Below are 20,010 nucleotides of genomic sequence, written 5' to 3' on the forward strand. Positions count from 1 at the left end.
GGTATACAGCAATTTCTGTCAAATAAAAACATTATGGTGCGTCCTCATCCACCTTATGCACTGGATCTGGCACCATTGGACTTCTGGCTCTTCCTCAAAGTCAAAATGATTCAGGACATCAAGGCAGCCACGACAGCACAACTAAAGACACTCATGAAAGAGGACTTCCAGAACTGCTTCAGAACATGGCAAGAACAGTGGGATAAGTGCGTTCGAAGCGAGCGGAAGTATTTTGAGGGGGGTTAATGGCAATGCGTCTTTTACTGTAAGAAATTTGTTACTTTTAAATTTAAACAGTCACCATATTGTTTGATCACACCTCACAAAGCAGAGACTAGCTTGAAGTTTTACTGAAAAGGGTAGATACCATATGTTTGGAGATGTTCAAGTATCAGATTTTCTCTCCTAAACTGGCGGTGTGTGTGTGTGTGTGTGTGTGTGTGTGTGTGTGTGTGTGGTGAATGGAAGAATTTTTAAGCTCTTTACAGTAATATGACTAAGGTGGAGGAAGAAAAGTCATATTTCAAAAACTGAGGATGAGGAATTTATATACTATAAATAGACCATTACATTGTCTGTTTGAAAGTACTTGTTTTATTTTTATGCATTAGTCATCTGTGTGTGTGGAGTGGGGGATGGAGGGATTGAGAATAGACTGTTCACCAGTCATTTGCCAGTGAGGTACTTACTGACTATCAGATCTGGTGGTGGTGGCAGGTGCGCCCAGTTTAAAGGTACAAACTGTTGATGGCTAGAGTTCACTCGAGCCTGTTGCTGTTGTTGATAGCTTACCGTCCCCTCTTCTGAGGGTAGAAAAGCTGCTTTTAGGCAAGTAATTGGTCTCAACCTTCCCATTACTACATACAATGGAGATAATAATAGGTATCATTCAAAATTAAAATTAAATTTTTTCTTCTAAAATTTTCTTTCTTTTATTTGGTTTTAGTGTCAAGGATGATTTATTTTGAAATTTAATTTTTACTTTGCCACAATATGGGTATGGGTTAGAAATAGTGAAAAAACACCCCTGTGTGGGTAATCTTATTCTCAATTGTTTGGTTAAAATTAGACTCACAAATTAAATGTTTGTGCTTAATGACTAAAAACCTTCATTGAATTTTTAGATTAAAAAGACATCCAATATCTTAATTTTAGAGAAACAGCAGTGGGGACCAGAGATCGAAGGGACGCATGGCTGGGATCCTCCAGGATTTGCTAACGTTACAATGTGTCAATAAGGAGGAGGAGAACTAAAATTACTATATAGTATTTCCCATTCCTATAGAATGGTTAATCAAGTTTCCCCTTTAATTGAAAAAAATGTATTCCAAGTCAGATGTTCTGGATACTGATAAACTTCTGTATTTCTTAACTTAAAGACAGATATTTTTCATTCTCGTTAGACATCTGATTTCCCATGGAAACTGTGAAAGACATACAAACATAGGTTTTTCTTACATGTTTTTCCTTGTTTTGAAGAGTAGTGATCTATTAGTAGTATATTAGCATTCAAATGACAGGCATGTAAGTGCTCGTACAAGATCAATTACAATGTTTAACTTCAAATCAAACTAAAGGAATTTAGAATTAAAATTTGATTTGCTGATGGCTCCTAAAGTTTTGTGTCAAACAAAGAAGAAACAAACAAAACTTAACTGGGGTACAGAGGAATCTCACTTTACCCAAAACATATCTCTGAGAAGTTGACTATAAATTGAATTTAAGTGCAATATTAGGATTATGGAAAATGTTTTTATAAAATAATCACTCCATAATTTATCTGCAATTACTTTGTTTGAACATTATAAAGTCTTGTTCTCTAATGTTCACATAACCTGGGAAAAGAATTATTAATAGTTAAAACCACATTAATTTTTTCCTAAGAAAACATGTAAGAAATAATACTACAAAACTACAGCTATATACTAAAGGTATTATTTAAGATCTTCCTAATTAAAGTGTGTCCTGAATTAAAATCAAGGACTATTAACAACTATATTAATATTTTTGGAGCCTGAAGATATCATTTAGGATATTATAGCTCCAATAAGAAATTCTTTTTGCAGATCATCACTCTGAAAGAAGCAACATAAAAATTACTGTATTAAACGACAGTTTGGGGATCAGTTTACTTACCCAATAGGATCTATCTTTTTTGTTAGTGACATGGCCACAACTAACTCTAATTCAAATAAGTAATTAATGTTCCCGATGTTTGACGGTGGTCGTGAAAGACTGCTATAACCTGAAAGAATCATTCACTCTTTGTAATATGATGTGCAAAAATGACCCAACAAACCAACACATGAAGAAAGATAAAAACAGTCGAAAACACTTACACAGTACTTTACTAAACAACAGGTACTGTTTTGAACATTTTACCTACATTCATTTAATCCTCGTAATAGCTCTACAAGTTAGAGACTGCTTTTATTCTCTACTTTACAGATGTGAAAACTTAGTCACTTGCCAAGGATCACCCATTAAAATGGTGGAGGACCCAATTCCTGTCAGCCTAGTTTCAGCATCTGTACTCTCACCCACTGCTCTTTATCTCGAGGTTTGCATCAAGACTCCAGTAACTGAGTGGTGGCTCTAGTTAACAAGGACACACAATGCCATTCCCCATTCACTAGTGTCAACCTAGCTCTAACCTCTACACAAAAGCATTTACTGGCTAATATGGATATTTTGGCAGTTTTAATCTTGACCCTGGAGCGTATCACAAAACGCACAACTCTAACAGATTATTTATTTTTAGTTAATCTCAACACTAAAATGCCTCAGAAGTGGCTCAGTCAGATAACAAGACAATTGAGGACAGTAAAGTTCACAGTACTACATTTACCATAGTGTGTTTAACATTTGTGATTGGACCTAAACTTCCAAAACTCTTATGTCTGATTTGCTCCCTTAGTGAGTTCCAACTAATCTCCTTTTCTACTACCAATAAATAAAACATACCAGTAAATGTTGTCCAAGGCAAGTTTACAGACACGTATCTGAATTTAGTATCATTCTCGGTCAGATCAAATGTCAGGGTAAATGCAGAGCCTCTCAGGTGGCCTGCTTGGCTGCCCTTTGCCCAGGAGCCTGTTTTTGCTTTTCTCAATTTCACAAAAAGTATAGCAACATGCTCCAACTCCCTCTGAAACTGTAAATGGGAGATTCAAGTTGTCAGACAAGAGCCTGCCCAACTGTTGCCCAGAGTATATTCATACTTAAATTTACACTCATTTATATCTCACAATCTTTGAAGAGCAAAAATATCACAATTGCTTAGTAGTGATCACAAAAATATTTCTATAGCAGGGCTATAATAAATAACTTTAGGTTAAATAGCAGACGATTTTAAACTTTAAAATGCCAAGAATGTAGAGAGGCAAGGGAGCCGTGATACCAGCAGAATAGTTTTGGGATCTCCCAAGATCCCTTCATGAAAATAGTGAGAGCAGCTATGGGAAAAAAAAAATTCTACGGGCAACATCTTTACCAAAAACTAGGTAACAAACATTCTCTGGTACTCTAGAACACTAGTAGGTAGAATCAAATTACCCTTAGCAACAAAACTGGGATGACCACAGCTGTGCTGGCAGAAAAAACAGTGGAATTGTGAGGGTCCAAAGAGGCACGGAACCCAGATGTCACCAAATCATCATCCAAAGGAGGCGCCCCTGCTGAAATGAGAACCCCACGAGTGAATCTAAGAACCATAATGGGAACTAAGAGGAGGCTTGGCAGGGTCTCTTTTGTCAATGACTGTAAGGAAAGGTTCCATCCTGGACCCCGAAGGCCTGGAAACACTCAGTGGAACGTCTTTTATAGAAAGACGGCCCCGTGCTGGGGAGAAACTGTTAAGGGTAGAACATAATACTTGTGTCAAGAGACAGCTAGCTAGCAGTTAAGGCTGACAATAGCTAGATCAAGGTGATCAAGTTCAGTATATTACTAAAATTGAGACAATAGCCATTATGTGCCACCTAGTGTGAGTAATACAACAGGAAGTACACTGCATCCCCAAAGGAGAAGTAGTTTTGCCAAAAAACTTAAAACCTGAATCAAACTTCGCCTCTGTATCTAACTTCTAGTTTATAAAAAATAGGGAGGGGACAGGTAAATGCTAAATAATACCAGATAATGCAATCAGCCAAAATGTAGTAAATTCTACAGTATAAATAACCTTGTCTCTTCAACAAATAAATGGCATGATGATCAACAAATAATTGGGGAGTGAGGGATAAGCAGATCAAAAAAGAACTAAAGCTATATTGGCTAAATTAAATATGTGGATTTTGTTTGGATCCTGATTTGAAATCATCAACTATTAAAAAAACATTTTTGAGATAACCAGAGGAAACTAAATACAGACTGTGCATTAGACTGTATAAAGAAATTACCATTAACTTTGTAGGTGTGATAATGGTACTGTGGCATATGTATTTTTTTAAAGGTCATAATCGGTGAATGATACTTAGAGAACCATGTACCGATATAATATAATACTATGATGTCTGGATTTACTTTCAAACATTCCTGGGGTCTGCCGCAAGAGTGTGAGGGAGGCCACGATTCCATTTCAAAGTACCTATCTTTGAGCTTGTGGAGTAGATGCTAGGAGCAAAGCTCATCCTCCTGGGTTGAAAGATTTATGGACAAGAAGTTTTAATTGAAATTAAATGGTGGCAGACATGTCCAAGGAAATGTTGTGGGGATTTGATCCCTTTATGAATCTTGTGAGAGTAGATGAATATGTGGTGATGGCAAGTAGGGGGCCACAGAACAATACTGGAGTGTGGTAATACGGGGAATGAGTATCATCATGTTAGAAGGCTTGAATGAGTATGAACAAAGGCTGTGCTCACTAGAGAAGTCAATTTCTTCCACATGTCCCCTCTCCGAAGGGCCTGTTTCATTGTGATGTAAAACATTTTTATGTCAATTTTTTTGTTAAATATTTTGTAACACTCCCCCCAAAAAGCAAAACAACTTCACAGGTAAAAAATGGAATAGTTGAAATAAAAATGGCAAATCTTGATAATTGTTGATAATGGTAGTTCATTAAACTTTTTTTTTGTTTTCATGACTGAAAATTTTCAAAATAAAGCGTTTAAAAAAGTCTGTAGAAAACAATTTAAAATATCTGATCACGACCTTAAATTCTATAAAACAAAAGGAGCAAAGGGCAATAGGAGTTATTTTGAAACACTAAAAAATTCTTCAATCTTTTTGGGTGATGTAATTGTCATGTATTTTAGGTTAGTCTATTAATAGAAAGACAAAACTAAAAGTTACCATCATTTAAAAATATGTTATAAATAAGTTTTTGTGAAGTTTTGCCAAATTTAAAATATTCTCTAAAGAGAACACTGTCTGGAGCACAGATTTCCCAGGAAAGGTGATCGTGTCTGGTATCGTTCTTCTAAACTTTCTCCCCTGTTGCTCCAACAGAAGACAAACCACATTTCCAAGACTGTTAAATTATTACCTTCGAAAGAGCTTTGGCAATTTCCCATTCAAGTCACATTTTCCAGTCATTTGGTTCTCATGTTTATAGACCTAGTTGTTCAGTTTAAGCCAATGTCCAGGAGGGACTCAGCTCCAGGCAATTCTTTGTTTCATTTCCTTCAATTTTGACATCTCTATGAGTTAGCTATTATACAATATTATCACAGCTTACTGCTTTCTGACTCATATTACCCAGGAGACAATTCAGGAATGGACTTGAACTAGAATTTTATACAGCATGCTGAGTTTTCTAAAGGTTTTGGTGCCTATTTGTCTATAACCTGTGAAGATCCTTCTCCTTTTCTTTACCACACAATATATTATTGGAATAGTTCAAGTGCCCTGTAATGTATTTCTAAAATTTTCTTAGCCATAGGCAACTACTGTAATGAGAAGTAGATACCTGATCTTATTTGGCAGGTCAAACCATGGTGCCGGTCAAAGCTGCCTCCTCCTTTTCTGTTCCATCTGCATTATACAGTTTGCTTCTTTGGTTTTGGAACACATGCCAGCTCTTCTCAAAGATCTTTTTCTGGGCTCTCATATTCATTTGTTCTCTATATTTATACATGTAAATACTACGTAATTTCCCCAAGTGACTGAATCACCTCAAAACTACCTAAAAAGGATTTCAAAAGTGAAAATGATGGGGTGATCACTGCATAAGGTATATAAACGTCTAATCATTATGTTGGATACCTGAAACTAATATAATATTGTATGTCAACTATAACTAAAAAACAAATTTTAAAAGACAAAAGAATCAGAAATGAAAAAGTGCATATAATTTGGGAACCAGAGAAAGCAATATTGAGCCCATCGACAGTAGGAGGCAGAATAGCGAAGGGAGACTTTATTTCTTGTTTGCAAATACCCATATTCACTCAGTGATGTAAGAGTCGGAACCACTTCTTAGTCTACTAAGGAACTATGGAAGTGATCCAGAACTCTTATCTCAGCTTTCTCTCCTTCCCATGGAGATAATACTTGTTATAACTTTTTCAGATGATGCAAAAAGATGACTAGATTAGTGTTTCTGAACCAGTTTGAGCTCTTTATTAGAAGTCAGCAAGGTATAAAACTGGATATTCAGGTGAGTGATTACAGGACACTATATAATTCTCAAAGGCAGAGGCAAAACTTTGCACATCAGGTATTATATAAAAATTGAGAAGAAGACATTTGAGTATTAACTATTTTGAACTTATTTAAAAGCCTGGAATTCCTTAACATACCTTTGCTGACATAATTTATGTACATGATATATGACAAGTCCCTTTTTGGTCAGATAGAGTGAGCACACAGGTGTCTAGATTAGATAAAAAAACACCCTAAAATTCCAAACTGATTAAAGACAGAAGCAGCATTCAAGAAGATCATCAGTAGTATATTAAAACTGAGAGAATCAATGGGCATAGAGGAGGAATGAACAGACTGATGAAAGGACAGAACAAATACTAGGAAGTTTCAAAGATGAGATTGAAGAGAGGAAATGACTCAGCCACAGTTTAGGGAGGAAATTCCAGTTAGGTAAGCTGTAGGTGATAATATGGCCTAGGGAAGCTCATTACCTCCAGAAGACAAGATTCTAGGAGCTCACTGTAGAGTGTCCTCAGGAGTCATAGACACAAAGCACAACGTCAATAACGTAAAAAATATTTTCTCACCTGAAACTAATGTAATATTGTATGTCAATGATAATTGAAAAATCAAAAAAAAAATAATTAAAAAAATTCTCTCTACAGAGTAAGAAAATATTGGTGTCCTTTACTTTTAATACTCGGTTCTGGTCATTGAACCTTAAGTGATAACTGCTATAATGTTAGCAAAAACTAAGAAAAAATGATTGAGGGGAAGGAAAAATATTTATATTAGTCTAGTCTAATTTTAAGTTATTCATCAAACATTTATTGGGATCTCACTGTCCCAGATCCTGGAGGTCCAGCTGTGAACAAGAGGATCCTGCGGATAAATGACTATGATCGGGGAAGAACACACTGACATTAATAAAACCGTGGTTAAAGTGAATGTAGACATGTTCACACCGGAATTCTTCAAACAGGGAGCACACTTGAAATTTTAAAAGAAATGATTTTAAGATGGATCTGGACAGATATTGAGAAAGCTATGGTGGTTGGTGCTAAGTAATTTGTCTAAAAATAGACTGGAAATCCTGTGAGAGTAGAGATTATGTCCTTGGTTCACAATGGACCATCAGGGACTAGGAGTGTATCTGAAAAATAGTAGCCAGTCAAGAAATCTTTAAAAAAAATAAATGAGTGAAGCAAAGATTTGCAGTACCTATTATATGCAGGTCTTGCTTTCACCGTGATCAGGATGAGTGTCACTGACCAGTAGTACATAGACAATTTGAATACAGTGTAATAAATATGTACTAGGAGCTAGGCATGCGATACTATTAGGATGGGGTCTAAATAATTCAAGGATTTGGAAAGCTTGGAGGAAGTAATACTTGAGTTAGGTTTTGAAGGAAAAAGGTAAGGAAAGGCAATGTGTCACAGCATGTGTTAAATTCCTGTGGAATGCAACATTACTATACATTTGAGGAACCAAAAACAGTGCAGTTTGGCCGGAAAGGAGAATGGGGTGCCATGATGGTGTGATGGTAGATTAGGCGGTAGGGAGTATGTAGAATTTGAAGGACCTTTACACACTAAGTTAAAATTTGGGCTTTATTCTAAATTTGGTGATCACTAAAAAATTTTAAGTAGGGAATGACAGGATCAGATTTGCCTTTTGAAGATGACTCTGACATCAGTGGTATGGGAGATAGGGGAAGGATAGAGGCGGGAAGCCTTAACCTAAGACACTGAATGAAGATAATGGAATAGATATGAAAGAGGTTGGATGTGGGGGCTGAGTTAAAGAAAGGTACTAGAATGACGGCCAGGCCTCAGGTTTGAATGTTGTGTCACTTACTGAGGTAGATAACAGAAGAGGAGCAGTTTTTTTTTTTTGAAGGTGAATGAGGAGGGAAAGAAAGGATTATAAATCCAGTCTTTACTTGAGCTTGAGGTGCCTGTGGGAAATATAAGTGTGCACGTCTGCTTCTTTTGATGCCACATCCTCTCACAAATGTTTCTAGTATGTAGGTTTTGAGGTAGCATGGGATTTCTGACCTTTTATGTGCTATGAGGCCCCTCAAAAAGGAACAGGACTGAAAATGCAGGTTGTATGTTGGTCCCTACAAAATGGAGAAATAGTACTTTAATAATGTGGAGAAGGAGTTCTTAATAACGTGGAGAAATAATTCTTAATAATACTGCGACCTAAGACCTAATTTCGTATATAAATAAAACACGGCAGATTGGATGACAAGTCCAATCTGCCTTTCATTAAACTGTAACAGTACAGGAGATACGACAGAATAAGATGTACTACTTTATCTCTTTGAAATTATACCCTGACGGGTCGTATATATTCCACAGAGAAAACTTTCTTTGTAGTAGAGAAGAAAAAAAAAAAAATTAACGTAATCCATTTTATATGCAAGTTTCCTGCATAGCTGTAATTACTAAACCTCTTTTCCTTATTACGTTGTTAAGTATTATTTTTGTGCTATTTTTTTCAACCAAATGGTTATTAGCTATATTAACTTTTAGAAACTTACTAGTTCATTAAGGATGTTTCCTGGCAACTTAAGGACATAAAAACACCGTGGCACTTACAAGATTAACCTTGACTTTTTTATGTATTACACTCACTCAAACATTTAATGACCCAAGAAAACATCGTTAGTCATTCATCTAGGATTCTAAGTTGCATTCACAATGCTTTCATTTATTTCCATCGAGAGATTCTGTTATGAATCATAATACTCGCACGGCTCATTCACTTCTAAAACATCAAATTGTTAGTCTCATCAGTCTCCTTCAGAGTGATCTTTCTCCTACCCACCATCGAAAGATCTAAACTTTTTCATTACCTCCCCTCCTCTCAAGAAAAAAAAAAAGAAGAGCAATCCTTCCTGCTCTCCTCCCAAACCCCCAACCCCGAATCATAAACAAGAGGGGAGGCAAAGTGGCACGCGTCGCGACCGGCGGCCGGGAGCACAGAACTGGGACCAAAGCCGGGGCTCGAGACGCAGACGGGGAATCATTCACCACGTCCGGGAGGATCTGGGCTCTTCGCCCCAAGAGAACGTCCCGAAAGTCCCGGAAACTGGCCCGGGTTAAGAACTCGAGAAAGAGCGAGTGACAGGCAGAGAAAGAGGTCCGACCCTCTGGGACCGCCTGAAACACGCCAGGAATGCAAAAGAAACGTCAGGAATCCGGCACTGGCAGCGGCCGGCCAGAGCGACCAGCCAGGTTAAAACCCAGCTCCACAGGCAGGCCCGTCGCTGAGGCCCTTGGGTGGAGAACGGCGCCTAGGGGCGGACTGAACGAGGGAAACTGATTCCTGGGAAGCCAGAAACCGACTCGCTTCCAAAAGTTGGAGTCAGTGGCCCACTACCCGGTACCCTCCGCTTGACACCCGGAGCGAGTCGGGGGGCGGGCCTAGGGGCGGGGCCGGAGCTCCTTCCCCGCCTCTCACGGCAACCTTGACGGCGTCCTCAGTGCGCCTGCGTAGGGTGAGGCCGGACTCTATTTGGCTACCAGGCTTGCAGCAGCAGCGGCGTTCTCTACCCGGCATGCTGCGCGGGAGCGACGGCCCTACGTCTACCCGCTTCCCAACCCTGCCCTCTCTCCCCGCCTCCCGCCGCGTCCCCCCCTTTCCCTAAAGTGAGTGAGTGAGACGGGCAGATGGAGGAGGGACTGTAATGGCGGCGGCCGGCAGCTCCCTGCTCTGACCCACGGCAGGCATACAGCAACCACCCCCTCCCCGCCCCACTCCCAGCCGGCCTCCGCCCCGCCACTAGCGCGGGGCCACCCTCCCCGGCCCTTCCCCCAGCCGTCGGCGTCTCGCCCTGAGCCCCGGCCGGGGCCCCACACACAATGGACGAGCTCGCCGGAGGCGGTGGTGGCGGCCCGGGGATGGCGGCCCCTCCTCGGCAGCAGCAGGGACCTGGGGGGAACATGAGCCTTTCGCCAGGGGGGAATGGAGCGGCGGGCAGCGGGGGTCTTCCGGCTGCCGAAGGAGCGGGTCCCGCGGCAGGCCCCGAGCTGTCCCGGCCGCAGCAGTACACTATCCCGGGGATCCTGCACTACATCCAGCACGAGTGGGCTCGGTTCGAGATGGAGCGGGCGCACTGGGAGGTGGAGCGGGCCGAACTGCAGGTACCTGGCTGGGGTCGGTGTGTGGGACGGCCGCGGCCGCGGGGTTCCCGGTGGGGGGTGGGGCCGGGGCTTCCCTCAGGCGGAACCCGCGGCCTCGGGAAGCCGAGAGGGACCTACCTGCGTGGCTCGGGCTCGTGGGACTTGGCCGCGGCGCTTCCTAGAGCCCGCCTTCCCCTTTCCCGCAGAAGCTTGTTCCCCAACCCTCACTAGCTGCGCGGTGCGGGCTTCCTAGGGGCAGCCATTTTGGCTTTTAGTATGGCGTCTGCGGGGGCTCCTTCGGAGGCGGCCTGCCCGGGCCTCCGGGGCTTGGCGCTGAGCTCCCCTCTGTGGGATAGTTCGGCGTGGGGGCTGCTGGGCACCGAGCTTGCCCTTGTTTGTGCCTCTGGAGATGGAGAACTCGGGGCGAGGGACTGGGATGGGCCTTTTACCACCCTTTCCCGGGTCACCCCTCTTGCCGATTTGGCACGTCTGGCCCCCTCCCCTGGACTTGGTACGCACTTGCCCCTTGACAGCCACGCTTCTTTCCAGGGCTCCTACCAAGCACAATGGCTCGCCGCTGAACTGTGAAGTTTTTTCATTTCCTGCCCGCCAACTTTAAGTACCTTCTTACCTGGGATGCTGCCGTAATCCCTTTAGATTCCCTATCAGTTTTTTAGCGACTGACTCAGCAAGCCTTCTCCAGACAGAGCTCGGCGATATTGCGGGTTATTCCCAGACCGCCGCAATAAAGCGAATAGCAATCTTTTACTTGTGCAGGGTCTTGCCTTCCGTTTGTTTAAAAAAAAAAAAGAAAAAAAAAAAGGAGCATCCCTGAAGCGCAATAATGCGAAAAGCGCAATAAAACGAGGCCTGCCTCTTCTGAATGTTTCGTTTTAGGGTGCCCTTCAGGAGGCCTCCCCCTCCTCCATCCCCGTTTCTACCCATAAAAAGCCAAACGAGACTTATCTGTGTTGTCTTTGTGAAACGACTGAGAAAAGATTTAATATTAGCTGGAAGTGAAACGTACGTGTCTCACGTTACTAACTCGGAGGGGAAGCAAAGTTAAAGATCCTCAGGACCCTTCACAATTAAGCCTGACTTGATCCTGCTAAGGAGAGACTTGGATAGGATGGTTTAACTAACTTTTGGAAGATACTGGTAGTTTGAGGGCTCATGTCTTGGATTTCAGAATCTGTTTAAAGGGATTGTTCAACTTTTTTTGCTATTTGTGTTTATTTTTGAATCCTTTCCAGGTCAAATTTAGGCTTAGAAGAAAAAAGCATGGATCTAAGTAGTGTCGCACCTGTTTTTCAGACTGATGTATATTTAGAATATAAGCAGTACTGTTAGCTGACGTATACGTCTTATATGCCTACAGTAACCAGTTAGGAAAATGTGTGTAAAGAAGGAATATTGGATTAATTTAGAAAGGATGTCCTTCAACAAATACATAACTCTTCAGTTTGATTTTGAACTGGTAAACTTTTATTTGACTCCATAAAGTGGGCAAAGTTAAACTTTTAAAAAGTGAGAATACTTATATATTTTGACACTATCAAGTCTAGAAAAAATTAATTATAAATTAACACCTGTTAGTCAAATCAGTGTTTTAGAATTGTGCTTTGATGTACTACTGGGCTTTTAAAAATGTAACTTTCCAAAAGCTTACGTCAAATTGTCTTATTTCTTTTAACTTGTGTATAGTCTGCTTTAACATATTTGGGATTTATAGAGTTCTGTTGATACACAGCTTTCTAGTACACCATGTTACAAACAATGTTCTGTGTGAATGAAGATAGTAAAGCATTTGTTTTTAAAAATTGCATGTGCAAATGCATTGAGGCTTGGGCTCACTAAAGAATACTTCACCAGTCCCCGATACATGTTTATAACCTTTGTACTGTTGTACGAAAGCTTGGATTATACCAATTTTCAAGTTTGCAATTGCATTAGTTATTCATAAGCTTCACTAACGTAAGTAGCTGAGAAAATGTCTTTGTCTAAATTAGTAAAATATATACATTAATGAGGTCTATATTGTCTGCCCTAGCTCTTGCTTTCCTGTCTTTCTCCTTGACAGTAACAGAAAAGTCATTTAAGGGAGATGTCTTTTACTTGTTTGCTTTCAGTTATCAACTGTTGGCATATTTGTTCTGATATATCGCCATTCCAAGTGTTATGTTTCTTTGCTTATTTTGAAGAAGTTCTACAGTGTTTTTAAACTCTTAATTTGTTCCAGGGATTTTCATTATTTCATACTGATCGTCTTGGAATAAAATGTTCATGATTGTGTTTATGTGTTTCTGTTTTATGTATTTCTCAGCAATGTTTTATTGGGTTACTTAGGATGGTTTCAGATTTGCTTTTAGAATATTAAATTTAGTTTAGGTGCGGTCAGTCTTTAGTAAGATTGCTTGAGCACATTTAAAAATGCATGTGTTGAATACAAATTTATTGGGTGGGTTTAAAGAAACATCAGTAGATTTAAACTGTAAGCTTATTTTTAAGAAAGATGAAAAATAAGACAGCTTACATATTGTATATGTAAGCCTTGGGTACAGTGGTCAGCTACACATATATTTAAAGCATTCAATATTGAAACTATTCAGTAATGGAATAGGAAGAGCTAAGGTATATCAATTTTGATGTAAAATTTCAATATGGAATCATGTTTTTTCTGGCTTTGGAAAGGACTTTAAATTGAAAGTTTGCAGTATGGTTCTTTCTGTAAAAGGAATTTTGGGTGAAGGTCTGTCTTAGAAACTTGGAAATAAACTAAACGATCATGTCCTAAAGCTCTTTTTATCTTTGTGATGGCTTCTTACTTTGGACTGAGGTTAGTAAGGCTCTAGGACAGTGATTCCTAAATAGAGTGCTAGTCAGAATCCCTTGTAAAACTGAAGTCTGCAGGGCTCTGCCTCATCCTCCAGAGACGGAGAAAAAAATGGACTGGGATTTTGGCAATTCATGTTACATGAGAATTATAACTGCCATTTAATTGGCAGTATAACCTTATGAAGTAGGTATCATTTCTGTTTTACAGATGAGGAATCAAACTTAGGTTAATTAACTTTGCCTTAAGTACTGTAGCTGATATTTGAACCCAGGTTTATCTGAATCCAAGCCTGTGGTCTTATTACCACTCTTGTAATCACTGTATTGTATTGTCATCTTAGCATTTTTCGTAGAAGTGGAATCTGCCCTGTAATTTTTTGTCTACCATTAAATGGCATAAACCATTTCAGTATACTTCAACAAAGTTTTTTTTGAGCTCCCGTGAGGTGTCAAGTCTAGTTGGTGTATATTGCCAACATGTTCTGTGTTTTTTTCTGTAGTCGGTATGTAATAAATACACTTACGGTGTATACAAAATGCTTGTTTACCAACTCTGAAAATATGATACAGATAATTCATAGAAAATGTAGTCCTGAAGTTTGTATTGTAAAACTAGTAATTCTCCAGCAAATATAAAAATTTTAATTAGTGTTTGTGCTTGCACACTCAGGCATACAAATAGTGGTATATAATGATATTTGAAATAAGGATCTTGCCCTCATGGAGCTTGTACTCTAGAAATAATAAGGTGTAATTAAACCAGAAATTAACAGGATGCTAAGAAAATAAATGGTGGTGGGAAACCTGTATAGATAATGGGTTTTCAGATAAATACCTAATATTTATTGAGTACTTACTAACTGCCAAGAATTATTTTAAGGTCTTCATACCTTAGCTCAGTGGGCGAATAAAAATTTTTGCCTAAAATATCCATGAAACCTAACTACGGACGTAAGGAGATAACCCTGATTTAATCTGGTTTTCATTTCTTTTTTTTCTTTTTTCTTTTCTTTCTTTCTTTTTTTTTTTTTAAAGGTTTTATTGGGGAAGGAGAACAGGACTTTATTGGGGAACAGTGTGTACTTCCAGGATTTTTTTCCAAGTCAAGTTGTTGTCCTTTCGATCTTAGTTGGGGAGGGTGCCGTTCAACTTCAAGTTGTTGTCCTTTCAGTCTTAGTTGTGGAGGGCGCAGCTCAACTCCAGGTCCCGTTGTCGCTAGTTGCAGGGGGCACAGCCCACCATCCCTTGAGGGAGTCAAACAGACAACCGTGTGGTTGAGAGGACGCACTCCAACCAACTGAGCCATCTGGAAGCTCAGCAGCAGCTCAGCTCAAGGTGTCATGTTCAATCTTAATCATAGGGGGCGCTGCCCACCATCTCTTGTGGGACTCGAGGAATTGAACCAGCAACCTTGTGGTTGAGAGGGTGCGCTCCAACCAACTGAGCCATCCTGGAGGCAGCTCAGCTCAAGGTGCCGGTGTTCAATCTTAGTTGCAGGGGGCGGGGCCCACCATCCCTTGCTGGTTTTCATTTCTTGACTACCACTGTCCTAGTTTAGGTTGCTCCTCCTGCCTGAATTCTGTGTAGTAATCTAACAGTTTCCCCTCCATGCACACCCCTCTCAACAGTTTGTCCTCTATATTGTAAATGTGATTGTATTACACATACCTTTAATTTTTTATTATGGAGCGTTTTAAACATACACAAAAGTAATATAGTATCTGTCCCTCCCACAAGCTTGTCACTTGTCTTAAATAGTAACAACTCATGACCAGTCTTGTTATACTTCTGTCTACTCCTACCCCTATCCGAAATTATTGTGAAGCAAGTCCCAGGAGCATATAATTTCATCCATGAATATTTTAGTGTATATATGTAAAAGATAAGGACTTTAAGAGACAACTACAATATTATTATAGTTATTACCAAATTGTTAAGAAAAATGAACAATTCTTTAATATTATTAAATAGCCACTTTTCAAATGTCTAATTTTCTCAGTTATCTTTGAACAGTTTCTTTGAATCAGGATTCAAAAAACATTGTGATTGGAACCCTCTCCATCTTTCTTTCCTTTTCCTTGTCAATTTTAGTATATGTGCTGCCGAAGCGAGCACTTTTTCCTTGTCAATTTTAATTGAAGAAATCAGGTCTTTAGTCCTGTAAAGGTTCCCAATGTCTGTGTTTTGCCGAATGTTTCCCCTGTGATATAGTTTAACGTGTTCTGTTGTTCTGTTTGTTTTTCCAAATTACTTGGTTAGTTGGGTCTAGGGGCTTGATCAGAATTGGTTGATTTCCTTTTTTTGGGTGGGAGGTGGAGAATAACACTACTTCACAGGCAGTGAAGATGGCTTCCATCAGAAGGCACACATCCGTTGTTTGTGTTTTGTGATGTTAGCAGCTAGCTGTTTATGTCAGTGTTAGCAACATTCATTCCTTAGGGCCACGCTTAGATTTAAAAAAAAATTATTAAGAAATTGAGATGTATTTCACATAACGTGAAATACACCCCTTTAAAGTGTACATTTCTATGTTTTTTAGTATAGTCACTATGATGAGCCGTCATCATCACTGGCTAATTTCAGAACACTTTCATTACCTCACAAAGGAATCCTGCACCTATAAGTGGTTAATCCCAATTCTCCCCATTCTTTGGCAGCCACTAGTTTCTGTCTCTGTGATAGAATAATGTATTTTCTGTCTCTGGATTTGCCTGTTCTGGACATTTCGTATAAATGGAATCATACATTTTTGTAACTGGCTTCTTTCACTTAAGATGATGTTTTCAAGGTTCATCCATGTTGGCTGAATAGTATTCTATTGTGTGGTTATACTACATTTTGTTTGTCCATCAGTTGGTGAACATTTAGGTGTTTCTGCTTTTGGGCTTTTATAAATAATGCTGCTAACACTTGTGTGAACATATGTTTTTACTTCTCCTGGGTATATACCTAGGACTGGAATTGCTGGGTCATGTCCAACTTTTTGAGGAAATCTGTGTTTAACTTTTTGAGGAACTGCCAAGCTATTTTCCAAAGTGACTGCACCATTTTACTTTCCCATCAGTAATGTAGGAGGGGTGTAGGGCCACCCTGAACTTTTTTTCAAGTTTGAACTGTATTTTTATTATTAAAATATATACATTTACAAAACGCCTTTCCTTTGAATATATTTAAATTGATTTTTTTGACTCCAGCTTGTGTTTTCTCCCTCCCTCATCTCCTTCAAAGACTTTATTTTTTAGAGCAGTTTTAGATTTACTGCAAAATTGATCAGTTCCCATATAACTTCCTCCCCCATCAAAGGCTGCCTGACTGTCAGCTCCCACCAGGGTGGTGTCTTTGTTACCATGGATGAAGCAGCACTGACCCTCGTTATCAGCCCAAGTCCCTAGTTTACATTCGGGTTGTACATTTGTCTCTGTCTTGTACATTCTTTGGGTTTTGACAAATGTATAATAACATGTATCCACCTTTATAGTTCACAGAATAGGTTCACTGCCCTAAAAATCCCCCGTGTTCCACCAGTTTTTTTCCTTCCTCCCTTCAACCCCCTGGCAACTACTGCTCATTTTACTATCTTCCAAATTTTTGCCTTCTTTAGAATATTACATAATTGGAACCATGTAGTACATATATGTAGCCTTTTCAGACTGACTTCTTTCACTTAGGAATGTTTTTGTGGCTTGACAGAGTTTCTCCTTTTGAAGAGGAGTTTGAATAGCGCTCCATTGCATGTATGTACCACAGTTTATTTGTCTGTTCACTTATTAAACAGTATCTTTGTTGCTTCCGAGTTTTGGCAATTATGAGTAAGCATACATGTGCAGGTTTTTGTTGGATGTCAGTTTTCAAGTATTTTAGGCAAATAAGGTAGATAACCAAGGAGCTCGATTGCTAGATTGCATGATAAGAGGATCTATGTTTAGTTTTGGAAGAAACAGCCAAATAAGAACAGCCACACTTCTCCAAAGTGTCAGTACCTTTGTGCATCCCCTCCAGCAGTGAGTGGGAGTTTGTGTTGCTTCACATCCTTGGCCTCCTACAATGTCAGTGTTTGGGATTTTACCCATCATAATAGGTTTGTTGTAGTGGTATCTCAGTTTAATTTACAATTCCCTGATGGCTCACAGTGTTGAGCATCTTTTATATCTTTGGTGAGGTGTTTGTTAAGGTCTTTGTCCCATTTTTAAATTGTTTTGTCTGTATTTCTTCTCTCTCTCGGTACCATATATATACTTTGTTTTTGGATGGAATGATGTTGGACTTTGTTTCCAGTCATTTACGAGTTATTGTTCAATAAATGGCAGCCACAGTATTGCTATAACACTTATATATTTGCCTTTAAATATTCTTTCATGACTTAATCTAAAGGAATGCCTAATTGTGATATCACCTTACTGAAGCTCTCCTTCCAGTTAAGTTACCAAAGGCAATGATTAAGTTTATTTTATCTGGAGATAAACTTGTAAAGTCTCTAATCGTAAGAGAATAGAGACTGTGGTGGCTCACAAACCTAGTTAATAATTTTAATCACCTAGGATGATTTAATAATTTTAATCACCTAGGATGCTTTAAATGTAGATTCCCACATTCTATGCCTGATCACTGTGATTGAGTAGTCTGAAATGAAATCTTTTTTTAAAGTATGTACCTGCTGATTCTGATTATCAGTTTGGGAACCTGCATGATCAAAGGCGCCAGTGATTTGGTATAATCCATTTCTCTAAACTCTTTCCCTTCGATATCCTTATTTCTCCAATTGGTATTTTAAACTTAAGCAATATATTACTCCCTTCTCTGCACTGCTGGCGACTTGCACCGACTTGCTCCGGGTATACTTACATTTAACAGGAACTTTTGAATATGAATTTTTGTTGTTTTCTCTAGAAATACACTGTGGCGTTTGATTACATAGATAAAAGCATTACATGTTCATAAAGAACTATTAAGAACATTTGTTAACATTTAATGGGTGCTTTCTGTATGTTGGGAGTCATTCTAATTTTTGTACTATCCCTAAATTATAGGTAAGTTATTTCCATTGTAGAGAAGGAAACATGGACAAGAGATTAATAACTCACTTAACATAAACAGTAGGTACGAAGCTAGGAGCTGTTGAGTCGCTTTTGACCAATATGTTTATGCCATCTTAAGGTAATACCAGTACCTGGTATTCATTGGGACCACTTAAGTGGTAAAGAATTGTCCACAAATGACTAATGAATAGGCTCAGCGTGACAAGATTTAAAAGACTATAACTGAAGCAGTTACAAATGTGTGAAATTTTGGATCATCTTTTGATAGACTTTGTAAAAAGGTTTTTTAAAAACGTAATTAAAAAATTTCAAACTCTTTTATTTTTTGAATAGGTAATGAATGCATTGTTCAAAATTAAGTCTACGTTAACTATGAAGCTGTCCACCCTTACTTCCACATTAGTACCCGCTTTTATTAGTACTATAATGGATCCCTGCAGTGTTTATGCAGATAAACAAATATATATATATATATATATATATAATTTTCCTCCTTTCCTGATACAGCATTTTATACACCCTATTTTTTACTTTACTTTTTCATTTAACATTTTTTTGGAGATCATTCTAAACCTGTTAAAAGAGAGCATTTTCATTTTTTTTTTCTGGCTGCAGAGTATTCTATGTGGATGTGCCATAGTTGATTTAACCCCACTGTTGCTGGAAGGTTGTGTTAAATTTTCACAAAACACGTTAACTGTGTTTCATCTTAAATGTGTGAGCAACCAGCCTTGATGCCTCAAAGAAACCCTATTGTATTGCTTTTTTGTTTTATTAGCGTTATTAGCTTTTGTGAAAAAATTTTTAATTTTGTGTAATGCATTGTTATGTAATGAATTCATTTAAACCTGAATTTAAATTAGGGGTCTGGAATGTTTTAGCTTTGAAAGCTGTTAACCAGGGCTTGGTTTCATTTAAGCTATCTGTCTGTTACTGAAATCTAGGAGTATGAAGAAGCCTAGAAAGACTAAACAAAGAAAAAGATGAAATAGAAAAAAAGGAGAGGGGGTGGATGGGAAGAGGAATAAGGTAATGCTAGAGAAACAATGGATGAGGGTAATTATATGCCACTAATAGTTATCTTAGATAGTAAAACTTTCGGAGTGGCCTTTGTTTGCTTTTTCCCGGAGCTTTAAAAGTGGACCAGACTTCTATAAGCTTATCTTTAAAAAAGGGGCAGGTGGGAGTGGGGATCAGATTCTAGAAAAGTCTGTACTTAACAATCTTTATACTTTGCATATATGACTACACCTTGATCATTTTCTTAACAATGTAATTTATAATTTTAACTTGTTTATTGTCTGTTTCCCCCCTTAAGACTGATTACAAGATCTTTGAGACGGGAGACTTTTTTTTTTTTTTTTTGGCTCATGTATACCCAGTGTGACAGTAAAGGGCTTGGCACATAATAAATGTTT

The 20,010-nt window shown here is 38.8% G+C and overlaps 2 protein-coding genes across 8 annotated transcripts in view; one reads left to right on the forward strand and one right to left on the reverse strand.

Annotated features, from left to right (window-relative positions):
• The window catches only part of AP4S1 (adaptor related protein complex 4 subunit sigma 1), a 50,689-nt gene extending 39,649 nt beyond the window's left edge, over window positions 1–11,040 (reverse strand). Inside the window, exon 1 of one of the 4 annotated variants that reach the window (XM_081047809.1) lies at window positions 10,860–11,008. The gene's annotated coding sequence lies outside the window, so the exon portion shown is untranslated. Of the gene's footprint in view, window positions 1–10,859 lie in introns of all 4 variants that reach the window. The other 3 variants (XM_081047810.1, XM_081047807.1, XM_081047808.1) reach the window with 3 other exon arrangements.
• STRN3 (striatin 3) overlaps window positions 9,528–20,010 on the forward strand; it is a 94,229-nt gene continuing 83,746 nt past the window's right edge. For all 4 annotated transcript variants that reach the window (XM_081047799.1, XM_081047801.1, XM_081047800.1 and 1 more), the window contains exon 1: window positions 9,528–10,742. In XM_081047799.1, coding sequence (XP_080903925.1) covers window positions 10,461–10,742 — 282 coding nt within the window. In that variant the 5' untranslated portion in view covers window positions 9,528–10,460. The remainder of the gene's footprint in view (window positions 10,743–20,010) is intronic.

This window comes from Rhinolophus hipposideros (genome assembly GCF_964194185.1).
Source record: "Rhinolophus hipposideros genome assembly, chromosome: 5".
NCBI classification, from domain to species: Eukaryota; Metazoa; Chordata; class Mammalia; order Chiroptera; family Rhinolophidae; genus Rhinolophus; species Rhinolophus hipposideros.